Source organism: Pseudorca crassidens, chromosome 9 (assembly GCF_039906515.1).
Source record: "Pseudorca crassidens isolate mPseCra1 chromosome 9, mPseCra1.hap1, whole genome shotgun sequence".
Classification (NCBI taxonomy): domain Eukaryota; kingdom Metazoa; phylum Chordata; class Mammalia; order Artiodactyla; family Delphinidae; genus Pseudorca; species Pseudorca crassidens.
This window is the reverse complement of record NC_090304.1, coordinates 101840061-101866143: the sequence shown is the minus strand read 5'-3', so window position 1 is coordinate 101866143 and position 26083 is coordinate 101840061. Positions and strand designations below refer to the sequence as shown.

Below are 26083 nucleotides of genomic sequence, written 5' to 3'. Positions count from 1 at the left end.
GATACGCGCCTCTTGGTAAAGCAATCCGGAGAAAACGGTTTCCCTTTCGGTACAACCTTCACCTGCTACCTTCACCTGCATAGTCCGGGATAGATTCTGTGCACTAATGACTGCTAAATTTGGACAAAAGAACCAGATCCCCACCCCACCCCCCACCCCCGTCAGTTTTCTAACTGGAATCTTGCGGTTTCGATCAGCATCTCTAGAAAAACGCGCAAACAAAACCTAGTTATGATCTCTCCGTGGTGCTGAAGCAAGACTCCCCATCCCTGTTCGGTCACTCTCGGACACCTCAGTCGTCTGTTTTGAGATTATCACATTCCTTTTCAGCCTTTCCATGTGGATTCTAATTGTAAATGTTTTTGACTCTCAATGATAACTTTCTACTAATTTAAGTACGAATAAAATCAGACCAAGTTCTTTAATTTTAGTTTTCTATTATTTTAGCGCACTAGAAATTATCCTTTTATTCTTCTCCTACCGCAGGACCCAGATTCTGTTTTGTTGGAGGTGGACAATTGGTGACTAGATTAGAAAACATTAGGCAGATTTCAGCGTCAAGCCTGCACTCCCGGCTCTTAGAACTACATTTCCCATGAAGATGTACTACATTTCCCATGAGGCCCCGGACGCGCGCGTAGAAAACGCAAAGGGACAGCTTCCTGTCTCGAGAAAAGCTGCGTGGCCGACGACCGGAAGGTAAATGTGGGGGCTTTGGGGTGGGTTATTTTCTGGGTTCTTCCAAGGGGAACGGACAGATGGACCATCAGATGGACGTTTCTCTCTTTCCCTCTAAGCCCCTGTTCCCATACCTTGATCTTTTCAGGAAAGCGCTCTTTAGAGCATGGAAATGGGAACTCGCTAAAGACCGTGTTTTTGTGTCTGGTGCTTCTTGGAGCACTTGTCAGAAACGTGCAGCAGTAGGAGCTTATTTAGTTCGATTCCTTGAGGGCCCTGGGACTGCGGAGTGTAATCTCTTCTTCCTCAGTTAGAATTTTGTTTGCTCATAAAACGAAATATTAGTAGAGGTTGGGATCCCAGTAGTATGTGGGGTGGGCAGGCGTGGCAACGATTTTCAAATTGGGGGATTACTTTCCAGTATTAGTGATCATAGTGCGTGTTTCCTAATCCTTTGGCTATTACCCCTGCTTCCTTCTTTGGTTTAAAAGTTTATCATGGGGAATGCTCTTTCTACTACTTCCACTGGTTACAAATATTTTCGAGACTAAACCTTTTTAACCTCAAAAAATACATTGAAAGTCTAGCGACGGCTGTTTTAATGTTTACAGTCAATGCTTAGCGCACGCACGAAATTCCTTTGTGGTAATTTGGTGGCCCGCCTCCAGGTATTACATGACTGTTTGGGAACCACTGTGCTTCACCCGTCAGGAGTCCTCTTTTACCCAAAATGTCTTATTACTCGCTTAACTCCTTTGGACTAGTTTTTCGGTTATATAAGGGGTTGAACTAGATAATCACTTCGGAAATTTTTTGATCCGGTAATATTGGGCTTTGAGATATGAAGATGTAAACCATTGTTTTGCTGTAATTTGTATGTAAAAAGTGCCATGTGGCTTTTAACTTTTAAAAAAAGAGAGGTTTAAATAAAAACTACCTTTAATCCCACCACCTAGAGTTAGGTGTGTTGATCTTTCTTTGTGCCTTGCGTGTGCAGTATGACTGAGATTGTACGGTACAGTTTGCAACTTGTTTGACCTAATTTGCATTTTTATATTAGCTTACCATAGATTTCCAGTAACTAATAGTATAACGTTTAATTATTCACTGTTGTTGGGTAGTTTGCAGTTTTTACGTATTTGCAGTGAATGTATCCTACATATATCTTTGAGTCACTGATTCTTACTTTGCCTGATGAATGCCTAACAGTGGAACTGGGTGAGTGAATGATATCGCTTAAATATTACGGAGAAAATGTATTTTAGCAGATAGTAATGGTCAAGGTCATTCATTTTTGTTACACAGCTGTGTTTTCCTAGAACAAGCAAGCTATTTCTGCTGTCACTCTTCTGGCTTAAATGCTAAAACTGACAACCTCCAGATTTTAGGTGTTTTTGGACCAGAAGTATCAGGAACAAATAGATCCAAGTTCAGGTGAGCTAAATTAGTGATTTGGTCTGTACCCTAATAGACCAGATTAATTTTGGTTATTATCTCTCTATCTGGTTCCAGCTGCTAGGAGTTTGAAGTTCTGTTGCAGAGTGGGAATAGCCTTCAAGTGACAGGCATAATTTCTAAGAAAATCTTAGTGGCAAATTATAAAAACTATGGCATTCTATAAGTAACAAATGGAGGGCAATATATTGCTGAAATAATTCTGAAACAAAACTTGGGTTAGAATCTTGCATGTCACAGTGCTGTTATTGAGCATCTGTTAAAAATTATTAAAACAGCTGGATTTACTATATTCCTTTAGTAACTAAGGTTATCTACGCTGTTACCTTTCCTCCTTTAGGATTGTGTGTAAAGGGCAGGTTTTTGTTCATTCCCTCTGGCTCTCATTATTTAGGTGGTGAGAGTACGATGGGGAGTATGCTTGGAAGCAAAATCATAACCTAGGTTTGAGATCATCTTTGGGAAGTATTTAAGTAAAAATAAGGTCAAATTCACAAATTTCCAAAATTCTTTAATTTTGGGCAGTTGCTTACTGCCCAGCAACTTTAAAAACACACTCATAAAAACAGCAACTCACACTAGCCAAAGGTAACAAGTTTATACCAGAAATAGTGCTGGCTTTGCTTACTACTCTGACAAAACAGAAAGACCAGGTCTGTTTTTCTTTTTCTGGCATGATTCCTCTTTCAATTGCTAGATATGAGTGGTAATTTGGAAGTTAAGTGGTATCCGATATGAACGTGACATACACCTAGGAAAGACCAGTGATGGGTGAAGTCCTTACTCTGTGTTCCATGGTCTTTTGAGTTGTTTCTATTTAAGTAAAAGGAGAGAGGTTAAGAACCAGGTTATCCCAAACAATGCTGTGAAAGGAGAGACAGGTTAAAAAAAAAAAAAAGGACTTAAGAAGGAGAAAGAGGGAAGGGAGGCTTCTTGGGCATCACACCATTTGCAAGGTCACAACGAACACCCCAACGAAGGGCAGATCGTTTCTTCTCAGTTGGTACTAGGTAATTGTTTGGAACATATATGTGCTGAGGCTTGGATTGGTGTTCTGCACGACAAAGCATCTGTTCTCGGACACCCCAGCGTAATTCCTTCCTGTGATCTTCACCAGGTAACCGCATCGAGTCCCAGTCTCGTTTATACTCAAAGTAGCGGGCTACCCGGTCTACCTTGCCCCGGTTTCGGCTCAACAGGTCCAGCCTTGGGAGAATAAAGGACTTGGGTCGGCTGGCAACGATCAGGTCTTGTTCAAAGGCTGGAGGGCCCATTTCTTCTCTTCGTAGACAGCAGATGAGCTGATCTTGAGAAATTCCTTGGTATTCACGTGGTAGACTAAATTTTTGTGAAATATCAACTGGAGATTCCCTGTCATCCTGGAACTGCAGATTCATCAGCCTTTGTCTTAAGTCCCAGACATCCATGTCACTTTCTGTACCAGACTCCGATTCACTGATGATCGACTCATCCGTCACTATTACTTCCCCACCTGGCTTTCGACGCAGCACCTTTCTCTTCATCACGGGCTTTCGGAGTCTTTGGGAGGCCTCTGAGACTGCTTCTGAAGAGGCATTGCTTTCTGTATGTGGGTAATGCAATTGCACGGGAAGAGCATGTCGCTTTCCTGGGGTTACTGAGGCTTTACTGTAGGGATCATATGGGATGGACTGGGCTGCTCTCCTGACATCTCCCTCACCCTGCCCTGCACAGATATGGGTAAAAGCTGTAGCAGCTGCTAACATTCGTTCTTCTGGATCCATATTGGCCCATTTTTGTCCATCAGGTCCCACAAGTTCCTCCACTGCTTCCCCTACACTGTAGGACCTTCTGCAAGAGAAAACACCAATCAGTTTTCCAGTAATAAATTTCCAGCCCAAAAATCGTTCATTCCCTTCTTGTGTACTATTTTATAGCAGTGAAATGGAGAAAGAATGGCTAAGGCAGTCATAAGTAGAACAGTTAAGTATATAGTAAAATACAGATTAGTACGGGCAGTATGGGAGCACTTTGGAGGGGCATTAACCCAACTCGAGAGTTTATTGACCGCTTTCGTTTCCACTCTCTTCTTATTCACTCCCACTTTTACTGCCTGGTAGTCTTGCCATCTTTAGTAGCTCCTAGGATAGGTGAGTTCAGGCATGAGAAAAGCTCAAGAGACTAATGATACGGGGCACAATACTTAACGTACATCATGTAACTTGTACTTAGAGGGACACTTTATGTACCCAGCACTGTTTTTCGTGCTTCACATTTATTAAATTCGTGTAATCCTCACAACTGTGGGATAGGTACTCTTAGTATCCCCTTTTCACAGATGAGTAACATGAGGCATTGAGAGATCAAACGGCCCAAGGTTACACAGCTAGTAAGTGGTGGAGCTGGAATTTTAACTCAGGCAGTCTGGATTCAGAGTCCTTGCTTTTAACCATGAGAGTGATTTAATTCAAAAAACCATCACAAAAGCAGTAATATAAATGCATACACTCCTTATGCTTAAGAAATAACACGGCTTCAGCTGCCAAGCTAACTATGTTCATCCCAACAGCCTGTCACTGAATTAACTTTTAGTACCCAAACCAACCAGTCAAATACCCAATGCCAGTTTCCTGACTGGATCTAGAATAGGTATCTACTGCCCAGTATTTCCTGTGTCTCTACTATTTTTCTTCTTAAGCTGAAAAACTAATACATATACATGTAGTTTAAAGCAAGGACTCCCCACCTCACACCACCCAAACCAAGTTTCACTCTCAAAGGCAGCTTCTTATAATTTCTCCAGTAATTTTCCGTATTCATATGCACTTTTATACCATAAAGGAACATATTATACAACTCTTCTAAACCTTAAAGATAGTCTTGGTGATCCAGCTGTTTCAGTACATGTAGACATACTTCATTTTGTTTAAAGGTACATGGAATTCCAGTGTATGGATGTACCATAATTTATTCATCCTGTCCCTGACTGATTTTAGACTTAGTCTTTTGTTCTTAAAAACGAATGTTACAACAAATATCTTGTAAGTTTTTACATACTTGTGCAAGCATATGTGTACATTAAATTTCTAGAAATGGAATAGGTGGGTCAAAAGGTATGTGTGTGCTCAATTTTGATAGCTGTTGCTAGGTGCCCTCTGAAGAAGTTGTACTGAGTGTGATTCCAGATCTTGCTTCTCCTTCCTCTCTCCAAGGTGGTATATTATCAAACCCTCTCCTCTTTGCAGTCAGTTTGGTAAAGAAAATACTTCTCATATAAATTGGCATTTATTTAAATTGAGTAAATTTCAGCATCTTTTCATACATTTACAAGCTTTTTCTCCCTTTTGTATGAAATGCTTGTTTTCATTTACCTCTCAGGTTGTTGGATTTTTTTCTTGTTGATCTTTATATTAAAACTGATTTATATATTCATGGAATACATACCACCTTTACATTTTTCTTGCCAGTTTGTTATTTACCTTCTGACTTTTTGCTGGTAGAAACATATTTTTAGGTAGTCACATTTTTTTGGTTTTCTACAGTTTCTGGGTTTCTACAGTGCCTTACTTATAAATCCCTTTCCTACTTCAACAAGATTATAAGAAAGTTATCTCATGTTTTCTTCTAGTACTTTTATAGTTTCATTTTTTACATTTAAACTTTTCATCCATCATAGATACAGAAACTCAAAGAGCAAAAACCTAAATGAGCTACCTAGACTTAGATAACCTAGTCAGCCTTAGAACAGATGTGGAGATGATATTCTTTAACTAAAGTAACCATCAGTCAAAGATTGTCTAGTACTGTCCCAGTATTATAGATATAGTACAGCTGTCCTCAGATTATTGCAATATGCCAGGAATTTCAACACTGATATCTAAATTATATTATCTAGAGTGACTTAACTGCTAGAGGTACAGAAATCTTTTATCAGGACATGCATTAAATTTGACTTAAAGATCTTGATGCTTAATTACCTTCTTTCTGCCATCAAAACTGCTTAAAGTAGGAAAATCTTGACTCCAGATTCTACTTCCAATATGAAGTACAATCACTGACAAGTTTCTTCCATCAAGCCAGCTCTTATTGTACCACCTTTAAGACGGAACTGAGTATTAGATAGAACATACAAGCCACTAATTTTACCTGAAATATTGGAAAGCAATAGAAACTTGGAGTAGACATAAATATTGCATATAAACAGATCTTATGATTGGAAAGATGGGACAAATATAATGAGAAGTCAAAAGGAAATGTTTTAGGGAAAAAAATATCAATAACATCTGTCCTCAGTCATCTCAGCTCATGAAGAAGAGAGAAATGAAATCTACGTATTCCGTAAATTCTGACTACTCTTAACAATGCTAGCTGAATATTTTTTTGATGCTGCCTTCCCGATCCCACTGTGAATTGGCCAGACAGGATGGAAAAGAATGATAGCTGGATGATCAACCCACAATAAAGCTAATGCTTATATCCCTGGGCAGAATCAAAAGTCCATATCCTTTAGGCATCAAATTAAATCTTAGATACTATTTGAACATAATGGAATGATAGTGACATCACCAAAGCAATCAGCACTAAAATTGTACCTCTTTACTCTCTTTTCAGATAGGGTGGATCTCTATGATTTGTTTATTCCTGAGGTTGTCTTATCATGGCTGAAAATGACATAGAAAGAATCCAGACTGAGAAACTCCTAAAAAGAGTGCAGGAACTGGAGCAGGAGGTGCAGAGACTTAAAAAAGAACAGGCCAACAACAAGGACTCAAGCGTTAGAGAAAATTCTTCAGGAGCTGTAAAAGCTAAGCGTGCATTTGATTTCAGCGCTCACGGTCGAAGACACGTAGCCCTAAAGATAGCCTATCTGGGCTGGGGATATCAGGGCTTTGCCAGTCAGGAAAACACAAACAATACAATAGAAGAGAAACTGTTTGAGGCTCTAACCAAGACTCGACTAGTAGAAAACAGACAGACATCCAACTATCACCGGTGTGGGCGAACAGACAAAGGAGTTAGCGCCTTTGGACAGGTAAGGGCCATTGTACTGTTCCACAAAGCGAGCAATACCAATATATTCTAGGTGTACATACTGAGGATTCAGATTATTTGTATCTGTAAAACAATATCTTTCTCTAATTCCACAGGTGATTTCTCTTGACCTACGTTCTCACTTTCCAAAGGGCAAGGATTCAGAGGATTTTAATTTAAAAGATGAAGTCAACGATGCGGCTATAGAGATCCGTTATACCCACATTCTCAATCGGGTGCTCCCTCCAGACATCCGTGTACTGGCCTGGGCTCCCGTAGAACCTAGCTTCAGTGCTAGGTTCAGCTGTCTTGAGAGGACCTACCGCTATTTCTTCCCTTGTGCTGACTTAGACATTGTAACCATGAACAATGCAGCTCAGAAGTACGTTGGCACACATGATTTTAGGAACTTATGTAAAATGGATGTAGCCAACGGGGTGATTAATTTTCAGAGGACTATTCTGTCTGCTCAAGTGCAGCTAGTAGGCCAGAGCCTGGCTGAGGAGAGATGGCAAGAACCCTTTCAGTTATGTCAGTTTGAAGTGATTGGCCAGGCATTCCTTTACCATCAAGTCCGCTGTATGATGGCTATCCTTTTTCTGATTGGCCAAGGAGTGGAGAAGCCAGAGGTTATTGATGAGCTGCTGAACATAGAGAAAAATCCCCAGAAGCCTCAATACAGGTAAGTTTAAAAAAATGAAACAAGGAAACACCCAGACCCCCAAAATAAAACAGCTATTGCCCTGAGATATGTAAGAATATATTTTAAAATATGCTTCCTCTCCCCACCATTGTCTAAATAACTAAGTCTCTGATTCTGCCTTCATGAAGCATTTACTCTTAACTTGTAGAACGTTATGAACATGTAGCAGGGAGTGGTATCGTTTAATTTTCTTCTGTTACTGTTCTATCCCTTTAGTAAGAAACTGGTGTTTGGACCAGGCCCCTTAAATAATTTTATAGCATTATGGTGGGGCCGAGTCAGCTCACTTCTAGGTGACTTGTTACCACTGAAATTTAATGTAGACCAGGCCTAACTAGTTGATCCATGGTTTGCTGCCTTTTTCTTTTTTTAATTATAAAGTTGTTCAAGGTTAGGGATGGTGTTTTATTTTCTTAACTATTAGATACTCAATATTGACAAAGTTTTCCCCCTCCTTTTAACCCAACTAATCCTGTTTTTTAAGAATTGTTGGATGGCTGCTGTGTATTCTCATACTCTGTTTCTTCTCTCTTTCTCTCTAGTATGGCTGTAGAATTTCCTTTAGTCTTGTATGACTGTAAGTTTGAAAATATTGAGTGGATCTATGACCGGGAAGTTCAGGAGTTCAATGTTACCCACCTTCAGCAGCTATGGGCTAATCATGCTGTTAAAACTCAGATGTTGTATAGTATGCTACAAGGACTGGACTCTGTTGCGGTACCCTGTAGGACAGGTATGACAGGGAACCAAAGTTATACAGGGTTATGGGGGAGGGAGATTCACATAAAGTTTGGAGGTGATTCTCTTGTGGTAAAGTATCCGTGTAATGCTTGATTGTATACATTATAGGACCAAAGATGGATGGAGTGACAGAATGGAGAAATGTTCAGCCCTCTATCATAAAGCAGACCAGTGCCTTTGTAGAAGGGGTGAAAATGCGCACTTATAAGCCCCTAATGGATCGTCCGAAATGCCAAGGATTAGAATCCCGGATCCAGCATTTTGTACGTAGGGGACGCATTGAGCACCCACATTTATTCCATGACGAAGAAACAAAAGCCAAAAGGGACTGTAATGACACACTAGAAGAAAATACTCTTTTGGAGAAACCAACAAAGAGAGTTTGTGTTGATACAGAAATTAAAAGCATCATTTAACCATAGAGAACTCACCAAGATCTAGGAGGCAACAAAACACCATTAGGCTAAAGAAGTTCTTGCTTGAATAAGAAAGAATTTAAACATTCTTTCATTCCTGTCCAAGAGAATTAGAGATGGAAGAAGCAAAAAGCAATTTTAAAATGGACGTATATTTACATACACCTGGAAACCTGTGCCTTGTGTTCCAATTCATTAAAGCCACATCCTGCAAGTGTCTGATTTGTTGTGCTGTCCTTCTTGAAAACAAATGAGATATTTACTACTCATCTCAATTCTCATAAAGAGCTTGCCCAAGTGTCAAAAATTAAAAATACAAATCTTAGTAAGTTATATATTTGATTAACTGGTTTAGTGCCAGGCAAGATACCTGAAAATGACCCACGTGGGTAAGGCACAGCATCTCTTATGAAGCTTATCAGTTTAGTGCCGTGTGAGCCACAAATTGTCTCTGTTGCAGAGTCCTTTTTAACATTTTACACATGCAGAGAAAACTCTTAGCCCACGGGCCATATAAAAACAGGCCGTGCAGTTTACCAATCCCTGGCCTAGTGGTTTAAGGAAAGCTCTTATAAAGAGGAGACATACAAGCTAAATCTTGCAGAACAAGTGGGAGTCAATTAAAGTGGGGATAAAGTAGCAGAGCTTTAATTGTGTTTAAGGCAGAAGATGCAGCTGTATGAAAGGTTAAAGGTTACAGCATTTGCATTCAGATAACTGTAAATACAGTAACTTCAGAGTAACAATAGCACAGTTAGGAAAGGTAAGCAAGGGTCATGTTTTAGAGCCTTGTAGGCCTTCCTAAAAAAGTTTAAATTTTATCTTGAGAGGCCACTGGAAAAAAAAATTAAGAGCCAGAATTGTGTAGGAAAAATATTGCTCTGGGTTTACTGTGCATTGCAAGAGGGCAAGACAGTGAGACCAATTAAGAGGCTGTTGGAGCAATCAAGGAAATAGATGATGACGGCCTAGACTAGATTTGCAGAAAGGGGAACGGAGACAAGTAGGTGAATTTGAGAGTAAGAAAGGAGAAGCAACGGGACTTCGTGGTTGAGTGAGTGTGAGGCTCAAAGCAGGGACCTTTCAGGATAACTCCTACATTACAGATTGAAGCACATTCTGGAGACACACACTAGGACAGGAAAATGAGGTGGGGCTTTGCTTGTTCTCAAAGTTGATAAGTAACCCTCAAAATGTGACTTATAAACACCAATATTCATTCAGAAGAGTTTAAAGTTCTCTTAAATAATACATTATCCTTTATAGCAATTAAAACAATAAACATCAAAGTAAATGAACTCAGACCTTCTGCACAATAGTAACAATTTTCATCACAGCAGAGTGTATTGCTAGTCCACATTTATGATATAATACTATATACTATATGAGATCCAAAGTTTTATTTACCTGCCAACAAATAATTAGTTTGTTCCTACCTATATTCAAAATTCCAGGTATACAAATATGATTTATACCCTCAAGCTGCTAGGTAAAATATAATAATAGATGGGACAATTAGAAACAATACTAACATAGAAATAGAACAGTGATGCTCAGTAGTGGATGGGCCGCAGAAAGAAGACTTCACTGAAAGAGTTCCAAGTTTAGGAAATAAAATAGTATAAGGAAGTGAAGTGACCCTGTAGTTTTGAAGAGCAAGAAGACACAATAGCTTTTACATTCTAGCAGAGTAGGAACCAGAAAAGAGCCCCATTTTAGAGATGGGGAAATAGCTGGACAAAGTAAGATTTTTTCTAAATTGCCAATTGTACGATCCAGGTCTTCTGGAGTTTGAATCACGTCATCGGTTTTGGGGATTGATCTGCCAACATTTCATAATACCCTAAATGTCCTTAAAATATGACTGCTTTCTCCTTTAATTTTGATGTAAAGATAGCGTAATCACTGAGCATAGCAAAATATCCCCACTTAAACATGTAAAGACAAACCAAAGCATTTTATTTTTTTCAGGTTCCTACCTTATTTCAATGTACTTTCACTGGCATTAGTTTTCAAGTCAAAGGAAAACCTAGAAAAGAACAGAGTTTAGGGAATCACTCAAAAAAAAAAGTCAACTATAAAGAAATGATACATGGGACAAAAAGCACTAACTAAAATGCCATGCTTAGGGCTTCCCTGGTGGTGCAGTGGTTGAGAGTCCGCCTGCAGATGCAGGGGACACGGGTTCGTGCCCCGGTCCGGGAAGATCCCACATGCCGTGGAGCGGCTGGGCCCGTGAGCCATGGCTGCTGAGCCTGCGCGTCCGGAGCCTGTGCTCCGCAACGGGAGAGGCCCCAACAGTGAGAGGCCCGCGTACCGCAACAACAACAAAAAAAACCCAAAAAAAACACATCCATGCTTAGCAGATTCTATAGAAGCAAAAGAGAGGATCAGGGTCTTTGATCTTTTTTTTTAAATTTTATTTATTTTTGGCTGCATCGGGTCTTCGTTGCTGCATGCAGGCTTTCTCTAGCTGCAGCAAGTGGGAGCTACTCTTCGTTGCAGTGCGTGTGCTTCTTACTGTGGTGGCTTCTCTTGTTGTGGAGCACGGGCCCTAGGTGCGCGGGCCCAGTAGCTGTGGCTTGCGGGCTCAGTAGTTGTGGCACACGGGCTTAGCTGCTCCGCGGCATGCGGGATCTTCCTAGACCAGGGATCGAACCCATGTCCTTAACCACTGCGCCACCAGGGAAGTCCAGGGTCTTTGATCTTAAATGAAATCCTTTCAAGGTTAACTAGGTTATATTATCAAATCTAGAAGAATAAGGATCTAATGACATTACTTTTGGTAGTTACCACAGAAAAACTCAGAACAATCATCATAGATGAAGCAAATCAGAAGTCCCAAAATGTAACTTTGAAGAATGACTTCATTTATCTGTATTGTATAATACGTTGTATAAATTCCAGAGTCAGACCGATGGTAGGGACTAAATGAATATGAGGAGTAAAGTAGGGCTTAGCTTTTTCTTTCTTCACTGGAAAAATGGAAGGAATTATTTCAACAGGTTGTGAAGTTTAAATGAGATTTTATATATATATGTTTTTATATATATTATATATGTAATATATAAGTATATATATTATATATATAAATTAAATGGTGCTTTGTGAGAAGTATTACACCATTCATTTCAATGTTCATGCAATACAAAACTACCTACTAAAAAGATAAATACAGAACAGAGGAAAGTAGGGACAGAAATGTAACAGGACTCTGGGCTGGAATGGGCTGGAAGAATTCCAATACTAAGGGCCAAAGAGATTTTTTTTTTTATGGCATGTGTAGTATACTATACTATGATTAACATGTTTTCTTTGCAGTTAAATTATTGCACACTTTTTCTTTCTCGAATGTATGAAGAAGATAGGTGCTTGCAAATAATAAAATATAAAATTTAATAAGGTCCACAAGTAGCTGTCAGTTTTTTCTCTTTTTAATATAAAGACCTGATAATCCTTTCTCCTTACTTAGGGGGAAACTTTCACATAGAAGCTAGCACAGCTTGTATTTTGTAGATAAATACAGATGATATTGACCAAAATACCCAACAGTACCTTCTGGTCAAAATCTTAAGCAATTCAGTGTCCCATGTTTACCTAGTTGCAAGTGAAAGGATCTTGAGGGTGGAGGGGAAGGATTTTAAATTGGAATAGCAGGGCTGGATCACTAGTTAGATTCTAAACTTTCCTGGGAGGCTATTGCAGATTTAGAACAAATTTCTCTACCTCTCGGAAGGAAAGCATGCAGCTTCAAGAACAAAAGTATTAGAACAAAAGAAAACAAAACACCCTAAAAAAGACAACCATAATCCAAAGAGACAGCAAACTAGTGGAAATACTGTAACAGGTTCAAAATCACTAATTCAAATTCCTATTAGAAAGCTATTAAAAGGTACAAACACCAGCAGAATAGGAAAAAGACAGGTGATTTACTGAAGAAATAATGACTAATAAACATAGAAAAAGATGTTTCACCTCATTAATAATGCAAATAAAAACATTAAGCTATGCTTCTAGATTGGTAAGACTTTTCAGTACCCAGTGCTGGCTGGAGTGTGGAGAAATAAGTACTCTTACACTGTGTTCTATGTGTTGGAGGAGGGTGTGGAGGGGAGATGACAGTTTTTCTAGAGGGCACTTTGGCATTATGAATCAGAATTTAAAATGTACCATAATTTCTAAGCCACAAAACGTTTCCAAGAAATTATTCTAAGGAGATAAACTGGACAAGAATGCAAACATGTACATGTACAAGTAACCACTACCATGCTATTTTCTGTTGATGAAGAAATTGGAAAAACAAATGTCCATCATTAGGGGATAGGTTAAATAATACGTGGTATAGTAGAGCCATAGCAAGAAATACCATGCACCCATTAAAAATGATAATGCAGGGACTTCCCTGGTGGTTCAGTGGCTAAGACTGCGCACCCAATGCAGGGGGCCTGGGTTCCAGCCCTGGTCGGGTAACTAGATCCCAGAGGACGCTACTAAGAGTTCGCATGCCACAATGAAGATCCCGCGTGCCACAACTAAGACCAGGTGCAGCCAAATAAAGATTTTTTTTTTAATGATAATGCATATCTACATTTGGCATGGATCAAATCACTTATTCCTAAACTATTAGGGACTAAATAAGGCATAATCTGCTTTTTAAATGAATATACTTTGTTATATTCAAAATACACAATTATATAAAACAAATACATTTACCAATCATGTAAATATATACTCATAATGAATACATCTTAAGTAAACCCAAATATCAACACTGATTTTTTTTTTTTTTGATCTGTGGCTGATGGAATCTCGAGTATTTTCTTCCTTTTTAAATATGTACTTAACAGTGCTTGGATTTATTTCTACAAATACTGAGATTGTATACTTTTTATAACCAGAAAAAAAAAGTTGTTTTTCTTTCTTCATTCTGGGGCAGGACTATAGGATTCTTCAATTTTACACGCTATCCTAACTCATTAGGGAAAGCGCTTCTCGCACTGTGACATCCGGAAGTTCACAAAAGGTGAAACTAGAGGGGGAGAAGACTTTTCTCCCTTCACGACGACAACAAAGACCAGAGACTGCACCAGCTGGCCCGGGGCGTGGTTATCGTCTCAGACGCTCACGGCCTCCGGGGAAGCCGGCTGCCCGCGGGCACCGGTCCCGCCGCCCACAGGCCCCTCGGCCCCGTCCACCTCGCGGAGCGGCGACCACGAGGGTGCTCGCCGCTGCGGGCGCCGGGCTGGCAGTAGACCGGCAGCTGGTGCACATCATGACCTTGAGGGGTCGAACGCGCTGGGGGCACGCACGGCGCCGCTCACACGTGCCTCCGCAGGCCGCACACCTGGGCTCGGCGGGAGCGTCAAGGCTCCGTACGGCGCCCTGGGGAAACCGGCACCCAGGGGAGGGAAACTCCAATGCCGCGCTACTCAGAACCTGACCTCTCCACAGCTGTGGGCGGGCGGGCGGCCCTAGGGAGCCAGTGCACCATCTCTCTCAGCTTTTGCCCGCTTACCGGTCCAGCGGACGTCCATCGGCCGCACCGAGTCCCGCCGCCCCGCTAGCTTAGTACCGCAGGTTTCGGTTAGCGCCCCACAGCTCGCGCAGGCGCACGACCCGCAAACGCGCCCAAGCTGGCGTTAACCGCCCGGCCGCCCAGATTTAAACCCGAAGAGCGTACGGCCCCCTCGGCCCCACCCTCCTCCTTACTATTGGCCCAGAGGGTAAACGTCTTCCAAGTGTACATCCCGATTGGTGCCTATTTTCTTTTGGCCCTCCCCCATGGGCGGGAGGAGGCCTGGGACTCCGGGCTTGGATTCGCCAGGGCCGCCACGCGCCGAGCTCCAGCGCGTAACCCGGAACCGCGGCGGCGTCGCTTTTAGGTGTCCCCGAAGGGGAGGAGAGGACTCTCAAGCCTCGGTTAACAGCGAGGTAGCTGGATTTGGGGAGAGGTGTTCTAAACGTTCCGTTCACCTCAGGGGAATCTTCCCTTCCCTGCTCCGGCGGCTGTGGGGCTGGGAGACATCGGGGAGGGCGGCTCTCAGAGCCGGGTTGGAGCCACTTCCCCCGGTCCCGCCTCTTGCCTCCTGACGGTTGCCCTGGAGTCTGATACGCGCAGGTTCCGTATAAAGACCGGACGCGCATCCGCAGAGTCTTTCCCGTGGTTTCCAAGGCTCTCTGATTTGACCCGTTGCTGTGTCTCCAACCCTTGCCAAAGTGACTGTCAAACTGCTCCCACCGCTCCAACTTCCTTGGGTGAACGAGGCCTCGCTTGTGGTTTTCCTCTGGAATGCTCCCGTCTGCTCCCTTCGCATAATCTTACCCTTAAATTTGTTTTGTTTTGTTTTGTTTACGTACCTGGGGGAAAAGTCTAGTGCTTTGGGAGTTGCTGGCAGTGAGACCTAGAAAAGAAAAAGGGTGGCGGTCTTAACAGCGCAGTGTCCTCATCACTGCCCTGCAACCTAACTAAAGCAACTTGTCCCCCTCGTCCTGAGCGTTCTGTACCCCACCTCACAACAAATAGGAAGGTGACAAATTTAATTTACACTATTAAATTCAGGATTCAGTGAGAGGGAGAAAATAATCCGTAATCTTTTCCTCCAAACTTCATATTACCTCTTACTCTTACCCCTTTGTCCTAGGGCCTTTGCACTACCTCTAAGGCACTTTGGATTTGTTGGGGGAAAGAAGAAGGAATAAACAAAGGAGAAGAAGACAGAAGTAGTTTGTGAAGGTTTGAATGACCCGACCCCTAGATCTCCAGTGTCTTAACACGACTTTAGTGCACACATTCTTTTCTCATGAACAAATATCCCACGTTTAGGTTTCGTCATCTCATAGCTGCATGTCTTTTTCAGTGGCATTGAATTTGTCTTAGAAACAAGAGCAGACAGAGTCATTTTTCTTACCTACTGCTTTGCTCATTCAGCAAACTCCTTACACACACACACCCATTAGTTTCTTGTTCTCCTTTATGTTAAAATTTTATCTTTGAAACCCTTTAATCAATAACTTGAAGGATCTATCTTCCGTCATCTTTCAAGTGGTATCTTGTGTTCAACTCAATCCCTGTTTTTTGGTGGACCACTTCATCCTCCAGCTTTGTCTAGATCTGATTTGATAATCCTCGTGGTTCCTTGAAATCCACTGAACTCAGGTCAAGAAAACTTAACCAGGGCCATTTAAACTACAGTATATGGAAGGAAATCCTATTCCTGCAAACCAAACTGCATCTTTTAAAAAAAAATATGAAGGAAAATTTCAAACATATGGAAAAAATGAAGTTCCGTGAACTCAATGCCAGCCCCAACAATTATTAACTCCTGGCCAATCTCGCTGCTCCCGTATCACTATCTACATAACTCCTCTTGTGTTTCTTTGAAGCAAATAGCAGGCATCTGAAAGCTATAAATATATCAGTATGATTTCTAAAAACATAAAGGACTTTTAAAAAGCATAACCACAATATTATTATTACAGCTAAAATATTTAATGTATTTCCTTAATATCATCAAATATCCAGTTTAATTTCCTGCTTGCCTCATAATTTTTTTTTTTTCTCTACTGTGCTTGTTTAACCCAGGACCCAGTCCACTTCACACGTTGTGATTGGTTGACACGTCTTTCAAGCTTCTCTTCTTCTACAAGTTCCACCTCCATATTTTTCCCTTGCAATTTGCTTGTTGAAGGAACCAGTTGTTCAACAACCTGTTGAAGGAACCAGGTTGTTCTGTGAAGTTTCCCATAATCTGAATTTTGCTGATTGTGTCTAAGTGACGTAGTTTAACATGGTTTCCTTACCTTTCGGTAGTAATGCATCCTTTTCCAGATGCTTTCCCTGATTCGGCCTAGCTAGTTTAATTAACGCATCAGCATCTTTATGCATTCGAACATTGCTTTCAACTGGTTATATGCTCATGTTTAAGTTAATCACTCCTTTATGATATCTTTGCTTACCTCACCCCTTTGTTGACATTTTCAAACTCCTTCAAGTGTAGACCTCTCATCTTTTATTTGCATGTGTGTGGATGGTAGTTTAAGGAATAGGTGAGAATGAGATCTTCCGGGAGAGTACAGAGTGAAAAGAGAAGGCAGCCTGCTCTCTTCTGGAAACTCTCATTTGTTGAACTCTGGGAGACTACCCTGTCCTGCTTCTGCTCCTGCCTCTCTGCTCTGCCTTTCAATTGTTGCTGGTCCCCAAGGATTGGTCCTTTTTTTTTTTTCCCTCCCTTGGAGAGCTTAATAGTTTTTTTGTTTCCACTATTCATTTTATGTGAGATAGTTTCAAAATCTGTAATTTCAATCCTTATCTCTCCTGAGTTTCTGAAATCTATCTTATCTGCATATTAGAATTTCTACGTGAATTTCTTTTCATCTTTGCAAATGCAGCATATCTGAAATATTACTCATCTTTCCCCTCTGGTTTCACCCTTGTGATTTCCAAGGGTGAATGGTATTATCATTTCCCTGTGCTCTCACCCCTTAAGAGATGATCTTTTTTTTTTTTTGCGGTACACGGGCCTCTCACTGCCGTGGCCTCTCACATTGCAGAGCACAGCCTCCGGACGCGCAGGCTCAGCGGCCATGGCTCACGGGCCCAGCCGCTCCGCGGCATGTGGGATCTTCCCTAACCGGAGCACGAACCCGTGTCCCCTGCATCGGCAGGCGGACTCTCAACCACTGCGCCACCAGGGAAGCCCAAGAGATGATCATTTTTTACTCTTTCTCATCTCCATATATCTCATTAAGTTCTGTCATTTGTTCCCTTGTAAAGTCTCATCTCTCTTCCTTCCAGTTCCTTTTTTACCACTAATCATTAGTTCAGCCCTATTATTTTGTTCTTGGATTCTTTCAGACACATTTAATAATATTGAAGGATATGGCATAGTAGCTAAGACTGTAGGCTCTGGGTCATATTATCTGGGCTCAAATTCTGACTCCTCCAATGCCTAGATATGTGACCTGGGCAAGTTATGTAGCCTCTCTTTGATTCTATTTTCTCATTTTAAAAATGGAGATGATAATTCGACTTCCTTTGTATGTTTTCTGTGAGAATTAACAGAGAAAAAGTATGTTAGCATAGTGTCTATGAAATAATAACTCACTGCATTATAAATATTGTATATTCTTTAGTCTTTATAATATTCTTTATTCTGTTCTTAACGAGAAGAATAGCTCTCTGCCTTCCCTTTTATCTCTCTTGGCTCTGTCCATCCTATACATCATTGCCAGAGGAGTTGTCCTAAAACATTAATCAAGTTATTATGCTAAAGCACCTGCAGTGGCCTCTCTTTGCCAGAGTAAATTCATTCTTCTTGGGGCCCTGCATGATCTGGACCCATCCTGCCTTTTCAGCCTCATTTCCCAGGTCCCCTCTACTCAAGCTTCCCATTGTAGTCAGTCTTGTTTCTTCACTGTCCTCAAAGCCACTTGGTTTATTTAACTTTGGATCCCTTCCTTATCTAGGTTCTCCTCTTACCTCCTTTCAAATCCTGTGCCTCTTGAAAGCTCATCTCCAGTTTACCCCTCCCACCAAGCCATGCCTGATTACCCTCAGCCATTGGAATTTGACCCTTTTTGAAATTCTTATAGCACTTACCTTTATTTCTCATTTAACTTCTAAAATACCTAGACTGAGACTGTTGATATTCTGTTTAGTTTAATCTTATCTCTTCATCCCAAGCTGCTCATTTCCTTTCCAGTCTTACTTTCTGATACTTCATAATGTGAGCCCTTCACCAGTCTACTTACTAAGCATTCATATATCAGCAGTGATTATTATTATAACTATGATGATGATGTACACTTCTGCCATTGTTCATACAGGGCCTTCTCTGCTCATCTCTCTCTCTTCTTTTTTAGCAGTCACAAAGGCAACGGTTGTAAACGAAACAGCGAGGGTCAGGAATCAGGAGACCAGAGTTCTCTTCCCAGTAATTTGCCAGCATAATTTGGACAGGTTAGTTTCTCTGTGTTTTTCTTCTCACCTGTTAAATGGAGTTACATTAGATATTATGTTAACTGCTTTCATTTCTAAAATGCTTTCATTTTAAATCTATTTAAGGGCCAACTCAAGTATGTTACTCCCAGTCGTTCTTATTTATGTCTTAAGCACTGATACTCATATCTTGCTTTTTATTCTTATTACTTCTCCAAGTGTGTATTTCTTTTCCTCCCAAGAAGATCAAGCTCTTTGAGGGCAGGTATATGTCTCATATTTGCTGTTACTTGCCACCACTATCAAAGCTCTGTGTGTAATGGGATTCAGTGTGGTTGGATTAAATTTTAAATTAAATGTCCTGCCATTAAGTCAGAACATTTAATTACTTCCTTTCACTCAGGAGCAAAACTCCTGTCCTGAAATTCCTAATAATCAGTGAGATGCCCCAGCTGGGAGGGGCAGATGCTATATGAGTTGAGGTGGAATGAAATATGGTGATGTTGTAAATCAGAGTTTCTCAACTTCAGCACTGTTGATATTCTGGGCTAGATAATTTTTTGTTTGGGAGGACTGTTCTGCACATTGTAGGATGTGGAGCAGTATCCCTGGCCTCTACACTTCAGATGCAGTAGCATCCCAATAATGACAATCACAAATGTGTCCAGATATCACCAAATGCCAACCGTGGGGGCAAGACCATCCCCAACTGAGAACCACCTCTTACAAATGAAAGTCTTAGACAGGACATGCCAGATGGTGAACGAGGTTTTCTTTACACCATGTTTCTTTGTACCTGCTGTACTTCTTACAGATGTTTACATTTTTAGAAATAAAAGAATTAAGAACCGAGTAGAGATTTTTGTGTGCAGAAGGGAAGACATCGGAAAATTTCTGTGCCCACAGTCCAAGGAGAAGTAGCAGAGTTAAGCCAGCATTTAGGTGGCTTCATAGAAAGTAGTTTCAACCTGAGGCTCAGAGAGAAAAGGACCCTGAATTCTCAGTCTTAGGAGGTGGTGAGAAGGAATTTTAATTTTGGAATGAAAAAAGAAAGTAAGATACCTAGGAGAATAATTGGCCCAAGGGTTGACCTAGAGTAGGATTGAAAGAAAGAAACAGGGGAACCCTGGGGAGGAAAGAAACCCTTTGATGCCTTAATGTCGCAGTTATCCGGAGGTTTTGATATAGCAGTCTATATGTATACAAGACTGCTTTAGGTTGATAGTCTCAATTTCACATGCATTTCCAATGTCCTGCATTTGTGCTCTCCTCTTGATTTCCTGCCTTTACTATATGTTTTCCTTTACTGTTAAGCTTTCCCATCTGTAATTTTCTTGTTTCTAGTTGTGGGCTTTTCTTTTCTGCCTAGAGAAGTTCCTTTAGTGTTTGTTGTAAAGCTGGTCTGGTGGTGCTGAATTGTCTTAGCTTTTGCTTGCCTGTAAAGCTTGTGATTTCTCCATTGAATCTGAACAAGCATATTCTTGGTTGTAGGTTTTATGTTCCTACTATCACCAATTTTTTGAGGATTTTTATCACAAAAGGATGTTATATTTTGTCAAATCCTTTTTCTGCATCTATTGAGATGATCATATAATTTTTATCTTTCATTCTATTAATGTGGTGTATCACATTTATTGATGTGCATTGGTTGAACCATACTTGCATCCCAGCGATAAATCCTATTTGGTCACAATGTATAATCCTTTCAATATGTTGTTGAGTTCAGTTTGCTAATATTTTGTTGAGAATTTCTGCCTCTATATTTATCAGAGATATTGATCTCTAGTTTTCCTTCCTTGTAGTGTCCTTATCTGGCTTTGGTATCAGGGTAGTGCTGGTCTTGTAAAATGAATTTGGAAATGTTCCTTCCTCCTTAATTTTTGGGAGGCCTTTGAGAAGGATTGGCATTAATTCTTCTTTAAATGTATGGTAGAATTTGCCGGTGAAGCCATCTGGTCCTTCAGTTTTCTGTGTTGGGAGGTTTTTGATTGTTGAATCAGTCTCCTTACTTATTATTGGTCTGTTCAGATTATCTATTTCTTCCTGATTCAGTCTTCATAGGTTTTATGTTTCTAGGAATTGATCCATTTCTTCTAGGTTAACCAACTGATTGGCCTGTAATTGTTCTTAGTAGTCTCATATGATCCTTATTATTTCTGTGTTATCATTTGTAGTGTCTCCTCTTTCATTTCTGATTTTATTATTTGAATCTCTTTTTTTTTCTTAGTCCAGCTAATGGTTTGTCAATTTTGTTTATCTTTTCCAAAAAAACAGATCTTAGTTTTGTTTATTTAAAAAACTTTTTGGTCTCTATTGCATTTATTTTCACTCCAATTTTTGTGATTTCTTTGCTTCTGCTAACTTTGGGCTTAGTTAGTTCTTCTTTTTCTAGTTCCTTGAAGTGTAAAGTTAGGTTGTTTATTTGAGATCTTTCTATTTTCTTAATATATGCATTTATCACTATAAGTTTGCCTCTTAGAACTGCTTTTGCAGTACCCCATAAATTTTAGTATGTTGTGATTCCATTTTTATTTGCTTCAAGATACTATTTGATTTCTCATTTGATTTCTTTTTTGAGTCATTGCTTGTTCTGGAGTGTGGTGTTTAATTTCCACATGTTTGTAGATTTCCCAGTTTCCTTTTACTCTTTATTTCTAGGTTCATACCATTGTGGTCAGAAAAAAATACTTGGTATCATTTCAATCTTTAAAAATTTCCTAAGACTTGTTTTGTGTCCAGATGATCTATCTGGATCATCTATCTGTATGATCTATCTATTGCTGAAAGTAGGGTACTGAAGTTCCCTACTACTATTGTATCATAGTCTATTTCTCTTTTACTCTGCTAGTATTGTCTTAATACATTTATGTACTTCATGAAGTTGGGTTTGTATATATTTATCATCATCGTATCTTCTTGGTGAATTGGCCCCTTTATCATTATATATTGACCTTCTTTGTCTCTTGTTACTGTTTTTTGGCTTAAAGCCTAATTTTTGTGATATAAGTATAGCTACCCCTGCTTTCTTTTGGTTTCCTCTTGCATGGATTACCTTTTTTCATCTCTTCACTTTGAGCCTATACGTGTCCTTAACACATTTTTGACTGGAGACATATTATAGCCACAAGCATTCGTTTCTGCAAAAATCTCCCAGTCAATAATATGTTAAAACTGAAGTCAGTCTCTTGTAGGCAGCACATGGTTTGGTCTTGTTGTTTTATCCTTCCAGCCACTCTGTGCCTTTTGATTGGTGAATTCAATCCATTACATTTAGAGTTATTATTGATATGTAAGGACTTACTAATGCCATCTTATTAATTGTTTTCTGGTTTTTTTGTATTTATATTGTTTCTTTTTCCTGTTGTTTCTGCCTACCTTTGTAAATTGGTGTTTTCCATGGTGGTTTGCTGTTTCCCCTTTCTTTATCTTTTGTGCCTCTACTCAAGGGTTTTGTTTTGTGGTTACCATGAGTCTTCCCCCTGCCCCCCAGTTTTATTGAGAAATAATTAACATACATCACTATATAAGTTTAAGGTGTACATCATGATGGTTTGGTTTACATATATTGTGAAATGATCATCATAATAGGTTTAGTTAACATCCTTTATCTCATAGAGATACAATAAAAAGAAAAAAAGGTCTCCTTGTGATGAGAGCTCTTAGCAACTTTCTTATAACTGGAAGTTTGTACATTTTGACTATCTTTTTCCAATTTCCCCTCCACCATGAGTGTTATATAAGACATCTCATAGGTAAAACAATCTAGTTCAACCTGATAGCAACTTAATTTTGATTGTCTACAAAACTTCACTCTTTTACTTCATCTTTTTTATATCTTGAGGTCATTATTTAACTCTTTTTATATTGTGTATTTATTAGCAACTTATAGTAGCTAAATTATATTTAATGCTTTTTCCTTTGACCTTTGTAGTATAGTTAAGTGGTTAACAAACCATGCTATTAGAGTTTTCTAAGTTTGTATATTTACCTGTACCAGTGTGTTATATATTTTCATATGTCTTCATGTCATTAATTAACATCTTTTTATTTCACCTTGTATAACTCCTTTCAGCATTTCTTGCAAGGCAGGTCTAGTGTTTGTTTGTCTCAGCTTTTGTTTGTCTAGGAAAGCTATAAGATTTTTATGTTCTGTATACAAGTTCTACTTAGGATATCAGTATTGCAAATATCTTCTCCAAGTCGTTAACTTGTCTTTTCACTCTCTTACTGATACATTTTGATGAACCGCCATTGTTAATTTCAATGAAGTCTAACTTATCAATGTTTAAAAATGGTTTTGCTGTTCAGGTGATGTTTAAGTAACCTTTTGCCTATTCCAAAGTTACAACTACATGCTGTGCTTTCTTCTAGAAGTTTTATTGTTATACTTTTCACTTTAAACCTACAATCCAGTTTGAATTTGTTTTTTGTGTATGTTGTGAGGTAGAGGTAATGTGTAGAAAAATTTAACTAAGTAGAGAACCCAGAATTAGTGTTAAGTGCTAATGGAAATTCAGCATATTATGAAAGAGGCATCTCAAATTAGTTGAGAAAAATGTTAACTTTAAAATAAATATTTCTGGTACCCTGAGATAACCATAATTCAAAAAGATACATGTACCACAATGTTCATTGCAGCACTATTTACAATAGCCAGGATATGGAAACAACCTAAATGTCCATTGACAGACGAATGGATAAAGAAGATGTGGCACATATATAGAATGGAATATTACTCAGCCATAAAAAGGAATGAAATTGAGTTATTTGTAGTAAGGTGGATGGACCTAGAGTCAGTGATAAAGAGTGAAGTAAGTCAGAAAGAGAAAAACAAATACCATATGCTAACGCATATATATATATATATATATATATATTATATATATATATATATATATATAATCTAGGAAAATGGTACTGATGAACCTAGTGGTAGGGCAGGAATAAAGATGTAGATGTAGAGAATGGACTTGAGGACACAGTGGGGGAAGGGGAGGCTGGGATGTAGTGAGATAGTAGCATTGACATATATACACTACCAAATGTAAAATAGATAGCTAGTGGGAAGCTGCTGCATAGCACAGGGAGATCAGCTTGGTGCTTTGTGATGACCTGGGTGGGGGGGGAGGCTCAAGAGAAAGAGGATATGGGGACATATGTATGCATATAGCTGATTCATGTTGTTCAGCAGAAACTAACAGAACATTGTAAAGCAATTTTACTCCAGTAAAGATATATTAAAAAATAAATAAAAGATAAATGTTGTTGGACTAATTGGCTAGTCATGTGGAAATAGATTAAATTGGATCACTTTCTTACAAGGGTAAATTCCAAATGGAGAATCAAAATGTTAATTTAAATCCATGAAAGTATTAGAAGGAAACATGGATGAATTATTATCTAACCTGGAGCATAAAAAGTGGCTGAATTCCATTAGTTATCAGTAAAGTGTAAGATAAATTTTACGATGAGTAGACTAGTTAAAATTTAAATGACTGATAGGACTTCCCTGGCGGTCCAGCAGTTAGGACTCAGAGGTTCCACTTCAGGGGGTGAGGGTTCGATCCCTGGTCAGGGAACTAAGATCCCACATGCTGCAAGGTGCAGCCAAAAAGTAAAAAGAACAAAACAATAAATGACTGATAATAATTGGTGATGGGAATTATGTAGAGTAACTGGAATTCTCATACAGTACTGGTAGGACTATATATTGGTACCACCACTTTGGTAAACCCTTTGGCAATTTCTTTTAAAGTTATGTATATGCCTACCCTATGACTCATACATGTTACTTTTAATTACCTACCAAAGAGAAATGAGTGTGTATGTCCATCAAAACTCTTATATGAAAATGTTCATAGCAGCTTTATTCACAATAGCCCAAAGCTGGAAACAACTCAATGTCCATCAATAAGAGAATTGATCTAATAAATTGTAGTGTATGTATACAATGGGGAAAAAAAGAATAAACTTTTGATATAAGTGAAACATGCATGAATCTTAACAATATTATGGTGAGTGATAGAAACCAGACTCAAGATAGTACTTTCTGTATAATTTATTTTATAATAAGTTCAAGAATAGGCTGGGACTTCCCTGGTGGCACAGTGGTTAAGAATCCGCCTGCCAATGCAGGGGACATGGGTTCTAACCCTGGTCCAGGAAGATCCCACATGCCGTGGGGCAACTAAGCTCGTGTGCCACAACTACTGAGCCTGCGCTCTAGAGTCTGTGAGCCACAACTACTGAAGCCGTGCTCCTGTCACAGAGGCAGGTGGCTAGAGCCCATGCTCTGCAACAAGAGAAGCCACCGCAATGAGAAGCCCACGCACCGCACCAAAGAGTAGCCCCCGCTCGCTGCAACTAGAGAAAAGCCCACGCACAGCAATGAAGACCCAACGCAGCCAAAAAAAAAGAACAGGTAAAATAAAATTAGTTCTATGGTGATAGAAGTTAGAATAATACTTTTGGGAGTGGATTGTTACCTGAAGAAACTTACTAAGGTGATAAAAATATTCTATGTTTTAAATGAGATGGTGGTTATATAGGTTTATACATTTTTCAAATCACATCAAACTGTATATTTAAAATATGTGCATTTTATTATATATGAATTATACTTCAACTAAGATTATTATTCAACTCATGATGAATAACAGATCTTGTTAACAATAATCAATAGGGCTAAAATCTGTTAGATGAAAGATTGAAGGGAAACTTTAGATGGTATAGATAAGTCTGAGAACAAGCAAATTTATGTGATCAATCCTGACATCATTAAAACTAGGAAAACATGTGCTTTCAGATATTTCCAAGGGTTGGGCCAGATTACCCTTTCTAAACTTCCAGGCCTATTTCATACTTGATATAATAAAGTATTGATTTTGAATTTTGAAGTAAGATTAGCTATTCAGTTTTAGAAGAATCCCATCAAAAAAAAATTTTTTTTAGTTAATATATTTGAATAGTGGAGGGTCCCATAATAAGAAATGTCCTTTTCATAATCTCTTTGAGAAAAACACATGGTATGTTGGCACTGGAGTGAAAGTTCTATGTCTGGTAGGGACTAGAGGTTACCATTCCCAGTACACTCAACAAAATAGGTAAAAAACCAGAAAAGTCACGCTAAACAGATGGACAAGA

The 26083-nt window shown here is 39.4% G+C and overlaps 2 protein-coding genes and 1 long non-coding RNA gene across 10 annotated transcripts in view; 2 read left to right on the top strand and 1 right to left on the bottom strand.

Moving 5' to 3' along the window:
- The first annotated feature begins 626 nt into the window (after positions 1-626).
- Positions 627-9222, top strand: PUS3 (pseudouridine synthase 3). 4 transcript variants are annotated; one of them, XM_067751490.1, is made up of 6 exons: positions 632-699; positions 1984-2112; positions 6724-7144; positions 7260-7825; positions 8389-8579; positions 8696-9222. In XM_067751490.1, exons 3-6 carry the CDS (start codon positions 6770-6772, stop codon positions 9001-9003), a joined length of 1440 nt encoding a protein of 479 aa, XP_067607591.1. In that variant the 5' UTR covers positions 632-699; positions 1984-2112; positions 6724-6769; the 3' UTR covers positions 9004-9222. The 4 variants fall into 4 exon arrangements, with proteins under 4 accessions (XP_067607590.1, XP_067607591.1, XP_067607593.1 ...); XM_067751489.1 differs by lacking the exon at positions 1984-2112 and having other exon boundaries at positions 627-699; XM_067751491.1 differs by lacking the exons at positions 632-699; positions 1984-2112 and adding an exon at positions 3579-3717.
- On the bottom strand, positions 2624-14669 carry HYLS1 (HYLS1 centriolar and ciliogenesis associated). 4 transcript variants are annotated; one of them, XM_067751493.1, is made up of 4 exons: positions 14519-14669; positions 10983-11032; positions 6090-6207; positions 2624-3963 (listed from the first exon to the last, which is right to left on the bottom strand). In XM_067751493.1, exons 3-4 carry the CDS (start codon positions 6101-6103, stop codon positions 3036-3038), a joined length of 942 nt encoding a protein of 313 aa, XP_067607594.1. In that variant the 5' UTR covers positions 6104-6207; positions 10983-11032; positions 14519-14669; the 3' UTR covers positions 2624-3035. The 4 variants fall into 4 exon arrangements, with proteins under 4 accessions (XP_067607594.1, XP_067607596.1, XP_067607597.1 ...); XM_067751495.1 differs by having other exon boundaries at positions 14445-14590; XM_067751496.1 differs by lacking the exon at positions 6090-6207.
- A 119-nt stretch (positions 14670-14788) lies between these two features.
- Positions 14789-26083, top strand: part of LOC137231020 (uncharacterized) — a 76347-nt gene continuing 65052 nt past the window's right edge. For both annotated transcript variants that reach the window (XR_010946345.1, XR_010946346.1), the window contains exons 1-3: positions 14789-14934; positions 15645-15736; positions 18865-18961. This is a non-coding gene — a long non-coding RNA (uncharacterized lncRNA). The remainder of the gene's footprint in view (positions 14935-15644; positions 15737-18864; positions 18962-26083) is intronic.